At 40.9% G+C, this 8,000-nt stretch overlaps 1 protein-coding gene across 1 annotated transcript; it reads left to right on the top strand.

The window, feature by feature from the left end:
- On the top strand, positions 1 to 8,000 carry zgc:174888 (uncharacterized protein LOC558116 homolog). Its single transcript, XM_058056287.1, has 5 exons — positions 1 to 481; positions 2,754 to 2,860; positions 2,964 to 3,035; positions 3,142 to 3,288; positions 4,979 to 8,000. Exons 1-5 carry the CDS (start codon positions 469 to 471, stop codon positions 5,336 to 5,338), a joined length of 699 nt encoding a protein of 232 aa, XP_057912270.1. The 5' UTR covers positions 1 to 468; the 3' UTR covers positions 5,339 to 8,000.

Raw genomic sequence — 8,000 nt, 5'->3', positions numbered from 1 at the left:
CAGCCCATCGAAGCACTTTCACTTTTCGCCTTGTGTGAGGGAGGATGGCGCGAGGAGGCCTCGCTGTCATCCATTAAAAAAAAAAAAAAAAAAAAAAAAAAAAAAAGGACACGCGCTCAAAAAGGACACGCGCTCACGTTGGAAGCTTCTAGGTCAGCCCCTTCAAAACAAAAGCTTGTCTTGGAAGGTTTTTAGTGGTGGTTGGTGGCGGTGAGTCCAAGCCAAGCCAAAGCAAAGCAAATCAGGATGGCGTGAGAGAGGATCCACGCTGGAAAGTACCGCCACCAGGAACAGGCTTCCACTTTCCACTGGGAGGACGCCAGCAGCGCTCCGTGTGGTGTGTCAAAGACCCCGGGAACTTTGCCTCTCCCAGACTGACACAGACTGAAAGGCCTGTTGTCTGCGTGGACGCGGGATCGCTGGCCAGCACAGAAATGGAGACGTGTCCTTTTTTAGAAAGATAAAAGGATGTCACTACCAGGTGAGGACATTTACGTCTTCTTCTTTCGCTAACTTGCACAGTTAATAATCTAATCGTAGTCAAACGTTTCTAAACTTTCCACACATCAATGCGTGTTCTCAATACGTGCGTGGGTTTTCTCCAGGTACTCCGGTTTCCTCCCACATTCCAAAAGCATGCACGTTAGCTTCAATGCTTCAAACCCTAAATCACCCATAGCTGTGAATGTGTTTGTCCATACCTGCTCTGTGATTGGCTGGCTGGCCACCAGGACAGGGTGGGCCCCGCCTCTCATCCAAGTCAGCTGGGATAGGCTCCAGCACCCCCACCCCCCCCCCCCCCCATAGTGAAAATAAGCCGCATAGAACCTACTGTTTCTTACTGTCAACAAGTGAAGTATTATTGTAGTATTATTGTAGTATTATGAGGAGAAACACCCCCCCCAAAAAAAAAAAATATGAAGCAACGTCTGTGAACATATTCCATATTCATTCATGGTCGTGTTCATCATCTTTGGTCATCATATCAGGTGTTTACAGGAACAGCCACCTTCAGGTCCTTCCGTCTTAACAATCCCCCCCCCCCCCCCAAAAAAATAGGCAAAAAATACTCAGATAAATCATCCTGAAAATGAATACATCGATAAATAAATAAATCCTACCACTACTAAACTAAATAAAAAAAATACCCCCCCCAAATTCTACCTCTTCTAAAAAATCTTAAACTTTCTAAATAAAAAAACAATCAAATAAAAAATAAAAATGTCCTAATCCTCTCAATAAAATAAAATAAAAATAAAAATCTGACCATCTCTAAATAGAAATACATTAAAAAAATAAATACAAATACAAACAATAAAATAAACAAAAATAAATCCTATTTCCTTTAAATAAAAAATAAATACATTTAAAAACTCCTACCCCTTCTAAATAAAAAATACAAGCAATAAAATAAATACTACTTCTAAATAAAAACAAATAAAAATAATACATGTATTTAAAAACTCCTACCTCTTCTAAATAAAAAAAATACAAACAGTAAAATAAACAAAAATAAATCCTGCCACCTCAAAATAAAAAACAACTAATACATTTTTTAAAAATCCTACCCCTTCTAAATATAAAAATACAAGCAATAAAATAAATAAAACGTCTAACTTCTAAATAAAAACAAATAAAAAATAAATGTAAAAACTCCTACCCATTCTAAATAAAAAATATTAATAATAACAAATAAAATAAACTGTATCTTCTTAAAAAAATCCTACCCCTTCTAAATGAGAAATACAAGCCATAAAATAAATAAATAAAAACAAATAAAAAATACATGTAAAAACTCCTACCCCTTCTAAATAAAAAATACAAGCAATAAAATAAATACTACTTCTAAATAAAAACAAATAAAAATAATAAATGTATTTAAAAACTCCTACCTCTTCTAAATAAAAAAATACAAACAGTAAAATAAACAAAAATAAATCCTGCCACCTCAAAATAAAAAACCCTATATCTTCTTTAAAAAAATCCTACCCCTTCTAAATGAGAAATACAAGCCATAAAATAAATAAATAAAAACAAATAAAAAATAAATGTAAAAACTCCTACCCATTCTAAAAAATATATATATAAATAATAACAAATAAAAATAAACCCTATATCTTCTAAAAAAAAATCCTACCCCTTCTAAATGAAAAATACAAGCCATAAAATAAATAAATAAAAACAAATAAAAAATAAATGTAAAAACTCCTACCCATTCTAAATAAAAAAATATAAATAATAACAAATAAAAATAAACCCTATATCTTCTAAAAAAAAAAATCCTACCCCTTCTAAATGAGAAATACAAGCCATAAAATAAATAAATAAAAACAAATAAAAAATACATGTAAAAACTCCTACCCATTCTAAAAAAATATATATATAAATAATAACAAATAAAAATAAACCCTATATCTTCTAAAAAAAAATCCTACCCCTTCTAAATGAAAAATACAAGCCATAAAATAAATAAATAAAAACAAATGCATCAAAAAATGACTAAAAAACGTTCATAAAAAAGAAGAAAATAAGAAAAAAAAGTAGATCCTCCGCTTGTGCTTACCTGAGAATGAATGACAGTCGGTGGGTTTGTCATAAATGGCGACCTCATTGAATGATGGAGGCAAAAAGAGGTTGGAAATGAACGTATGAAGTGCAAACAAGCAAAGCCAGACAAACAAACCAAATGACCAAAATGTGTTTTGCCAGCGGGTCAAAGCCCAGAACAATGACTTTTTCTCTCCTTTGGCCAGTTTTGCTTTTGCTATCACTCTTGACTGTCCAATGCGGTGGATGTGACTTCGACTGGGAGGTGGTGAAGAACGTGAAAACGACCATTGACGCAAACCCGACCGGATTTGTGAGTTTGTTTTGTGTGCGCCATGGGAGGAACGTGTCATCGATCGGCCGTGATGTAACCCACATGCAACCCGCATGTTTGTGTCTCTCTTTCCTCTCTGCAGCGGACAGTGTTTCCCAAAAATTACTATGTGTCCCACCGCTACACAAAGAGCATGCTCTGTGACACGGACCCGGTGAGTGGAACGCGTCGCGTGCTACGTAGGATGGAATAGAAGATGTACGTAGACTGTACGCGGGGCGTCATTTGTCTCCTTCCTCCTTCCCCCCCCCCCCCCGCAGTGTTGTGTGTTCCCTGCTGCAATCATCCTCCTGGAGTCCTGGAATGTTCTTCTAAGCAACCTCTGGGACCAACACCTCAACCGCTCCTTGGTCTTTGACCTCAAGCACACACTGGAGAGAATCATCAGAAAGAATAAAAACACAGAGGCAAGACTCCATCTTCTTCTTCTACGAGTGGGCAAGCTTTGCAAACACAAATGCAGCAAATAAAGGTCAAATTCTCAACTCATTTCGGACATTTAGCCTAGGTGTTAGCATGCTAACGTTAGCATGTTAGCATGACTAGCATTTTTCATGGGGGGGAGACATATATAACCACTATCGTGCTAGGTGTTAGCATGCTAATGTTAGCATGACTAGCATTTTTCATGGGGGGAGACATATATAAACACTATCGTGCTAGGTGATAGTATGCCGATGTTAGCATTGTTAGCATGTTAACATTAGCATAGTTGCATTTTTATTATTTATCATATTTTTATCATACTTTTCATAAGTAGACGTATAAAGATTTAGTACTATCATGCTAGGTGTCGCTATGCTAACATTAGCATAGTTGCATTTTTTGTCATTTTCATCGGTAGACATGTAAAGATTTAGCACTATCATGCTAGGTGTTAGTATGCTAATATTAGTATGCTAGCATTACTATCATTTTTCATGGTGAGACACACATATAAACGCTTAGCACTGTCATGCTAGGTGTTAGTATGCCAATGTTAGCATTGTTAGCATGTTAACAATAGCATAGTTGCATTTTTATTATTAATCATATTTTTTATCATACTTTTTATAAGTAGACATATAAAGATTTAGCACCATCATGCTAGGTGTCGGTATGCTAACATTAACATAGTTGCATTTTTAGTAATTTTCATCGGTAGACATATAAAGATTTAGCACTATCATGCTAGGTGTTAGTATGCTAATATTAGCATGCTAGCATTACTATCATTTTTCATGGTGAGACACACATATAAACACTTTGCGCTGTCATGCTAGGTGTTAGTATGCCAATGTTAGCATTGTTAGCATGTTAACATTAGCATAGTTGCATTTTTAGCCATTTTCATCCGTAGACATATAAAGATTCATCATTGTGTGTATGCTAATATTAGCATGATAGCGTTACTTGCATTTTTAGGTGTTTTCATGGGAAGACACATATATAAAAACAGGATCAATGAGAGCATGTTAGCATTGCTAGCATGTTGACATTAGCATAGTTGTGTTTTAGCCATTTTCATAGGTACACATATAAAGCACATATAAAGATTTAGCACTACCATGCAAGGTGTTGGTATGCTAACATTAGCATGTTAGCATTGCTAGAATGTTAACATTAGCATTGTAGCATTTTTAGCAGTTTGTATGGCTAGACTTGTCGCTTCTACGCTAGGTGTTAGCATGCTAACAATAGTACAATCTAAATATGTGCTATAGAACAAATATTTATGCTGTAAATGGCAGCCTAGTGGTTAGCGCGCAGGCCACACAGCTAGGAGACCCGAGTTCAATTCCACCCTCGGGCATCTCTGTGTGGAGTTTGCATGTTCTCCCCGTGCATGCGTGGGTTTTCTCCGGGTACTCCGTTTTCGTCCCACATTCCAAAAAAAACATGCTAGGTTAATTAGCCACTCCAAATTGTCCATAGGTATGAATGTGAGTGTGAATGGTTGTTTGTCTATATGTGCCCTGTGATTGGCTGGCCACCAGTCCAAGGTGGACCCCGCCTCTCGCCCCAAGACAGCTGGGATAGGCTCCAGCACCCCCTGGTGAGGATAAGCGGTAGAAAATGATTTGATAATAATTCGACGACTTGTGCGTGATGTTGCAGAGGTTCCAGGAGGAGATGGACGCGTCCCAGCTCTCCCCGCTGTTGTCATCCCCCGAGGATCTGCTGAAGCTGACGTCGGAGGTGTTCCAGCGTTGGTTGGAGGTGGGATGCTCGCCGTCCATCCAAGTGTGCGACATCCCCACCCTGCCACCCCCCGTGGAGAGGGCATTGCTGCGTCCGGCCAGGGCGAGGCTGATCACCACGCGAGCCATCAGCAGCAGCATGGAGGAGGGCGAGCGGGCCTCCGTGATCGATGTTACGCCGCCTTCGTCCGGTGGCGCGGCCGCCTCGCTTTCGGTGCGTCCTGCCTCCGCAAGGAGCCTCGTTCTGCTGGGACTCTACTGGTGGTTGTTGCCATAGCAACCTGAAAAGGATGCGAGACATTTGCTGGCACTGAATGTTTTCTTGATTTGTCTTGTTGATATGAAGTGACATGCGCAGGTTGCATTTAAATTTGTTGTTGTGCTGCTGTTAGCCTCTGATACCACTCTTAACATGCTAGCATAGTCCACTCGTAGCCTTCCTCAGCTAGCTTGACATGCTAGCATAGTCCACTCATAGCCTTCCACGGCTGGCTCGACACGCTAGCATAGTCCATTCATAGCCTTCCTCGGCTAGCTCGACATGCTAGCATAGTCCACTCATAGCCTTCCTCCGCTAGCGCAATGTGCTAGCATAGTCCACTCATAGCCTTCCTCCGCTAGCTTAATGTGCTAGCATAGTTTACTCATAGCCTTCCTCCACTAGCTTAATGTGCTAGCATAGTTTACTCATAGCCTTCCTCCGCTAGCGCAATGTGCTAGCATAGTCCACTTATAGCCTTCCTTTGCTAGCTCAACATGCTAGCATAGTCCACTCATAGCCTTCCTCCGCTAGCGCAATGTGCTAGCATAGTCCACTCATAGTCTTCTTCAGCTAGCTTGACACGCTAGCAGAGTGCATTCATAGCCTTCCTCGGCTAGCTCAACATGCTAGCATAGTCCACTCATAGCCTTCCTCCGCTAGCTTAATGTGCTAGCATAGTTTACTCATAGCCTTCCTCCGCTAGCGCAATGTGCTAGCATAGTCCACTCATAGTCTTCTTCAGCTAGCTTGACACGCTAGCATAGTCCACTCATAGCCTTCCTCCGCTAGCTCAACGTGCTAGCATAGTCCACTCATAGTCTTCTTCAGCTAGCTTGACACGCTAGCATAGTCCACTCATAACCTTCCTCGGCTAGCTCAACGTGCTAGCATAGTCCACTCATAGCCTTCCTCAGCTAGCGCAATATGCTAGCATAGTCCACTCACAGCCTTCCTCCGCTAGCTTAATGTGCTAGCATAGTTTACTCAAGGCCTTCCTTCGCTAGCGCAATGTGCTAGCATAGTCCACTCATAGTCTTCCTCAGTTAGCTCGACACGCTAGCATAGTGCATTCATAGCCTTCCTCCGCTAGCTTAATGTGCTAGCATAGTTTACTCATAGCCTTCCTCCGCTAGCTCAACATGCTAGCATAGTCCACTTATAGCCTTCCTTTGCTAGCTCAACATGCTAGCATAGCCACTCATAGCCTTCCTCCGCTAGCGCAATGTGCTAGCATAGTCCACTCATAGTCTTCTTCAGCTAGCTCGACACGCTAGCATAGTCCACTCATAACCTTCCTCAGCTAGCTCAACGTGCTAGCATAGTCCACTCATAGCCTTCCTCAGCTAGCGCAATATGCTAGCATAGTCCACTCATAGCCTTCCTCCGCTAGCTTAATGTGCTAGCATAGTTTAGTCATAGCCTTCCTCCGCTAGCGCAATGTGCTAGCATAGTCCACTCATAGCCTTCCTCAGCTAGCGCAATATGCTAGCATAGTCCACTCACAGCCTTCCTCGGCTAGCTCAACATGCTAGCATAGTCCACTCATAGCCTTCCTCCGCTAGCGCAATGTGCTAGCATAGTCCACTCATAGTCTTCTTCAGCTAGCTTGACACGCTAGCAGAGTGCATTCATAGCCTTCCTCGGCTAGCTCAACATGCTAGCATAGTCCACTCATAGCCTTCCTCCGCTAGCTTAATGTGCTAGCATAGTTTACTCATAGCCTTCCTCCGCTAGCGCAATGTGCTAGCATAGTCCACTCATAGCCTTCCTCCGCTAGCGCAATGTGCTAGCATAGTCCACTCATAGTCTTCTTCAGCTAGCTCGACACGCTAGCATAGTCCACTCATAGCCTTCCTCAGCTAGCTAAGCTCTCTTCCTGCTAACACCAGTACACACAAACTAAATCATTCTTTTCCTAATGTTACTTTTGGATGAAAATGGAAATTAAATACAATTAGACATATTTGCTCCACTTGTTTTAGCAGGCGAATGTTCCTCATTTTATGCACTTATACCTTGGTTAGCGTACGCCCTGCTTAGCGTTTTGTCTGGTTTGCATACATTGTCATCTAGACTGAACTTCCCAGGCACACGGAATATTGTGTTCTACGGCTATATAAGCACGGAAGCTACCGAGAGAAAGATTAAAATATCGTCTACCTTTTCCCGTTCTTCAGTAATCAGCAGTAAAACATAGGTAGGTTTCAGGAAAATATCAGTTACCCACTAAAAGAAATATTTGTGAAAAGGCTAAATGTAAGAACTATGATTCCTTTGGGGGACCTCAGCACTGATTTGGTCCCACATGATAAGCATCGTGTATTTTCCATATACAATATGGAAATTATGCCTTTCCTATGAATACTTGGTAAACCATGCATGTATGTAGATATGAATCATAGATCATAAGGATCAACAATGATGACAGCAGCCTTGTTATTTCCATTTCTGGTTGATTTGTATGCCGGCGACGATTAAATGTTCCTTTGTTGCCTCATAAAGACAGCAGGTGGAATACAGGAAGTGCATACCGCCACCTAGCGGTGGGAATCGTTCATGGACAAAAACACTGACTGGCACACTTTCCTTCTCCACAAAACAATCAATACTTGTTCAAAATCATACCCACCTTTATAAAATATGACATAGGTTGAAAAAGTCCTGAAAAAAATAAAAA

Source organism: Doryrhamphus excisus, chromosome 19, assembly GCF_030265055.1.
Source record: "Doryrhamphus excisus isolate RoL2022-K1 chromosome 19, RoL_Dexc_1.0, whole genome shotgun sequence".
Classification (NCBI taxonomy): Eukaryota; Metazoa; Chordata; class Actinopteri; order Syngnathiformes; family Syngnathidae; genus Doryrhamphus; species Doryrhamphus excisus.
This window is presented reverse-complemented; position numbering and strand designations above follow the sequence as displayed.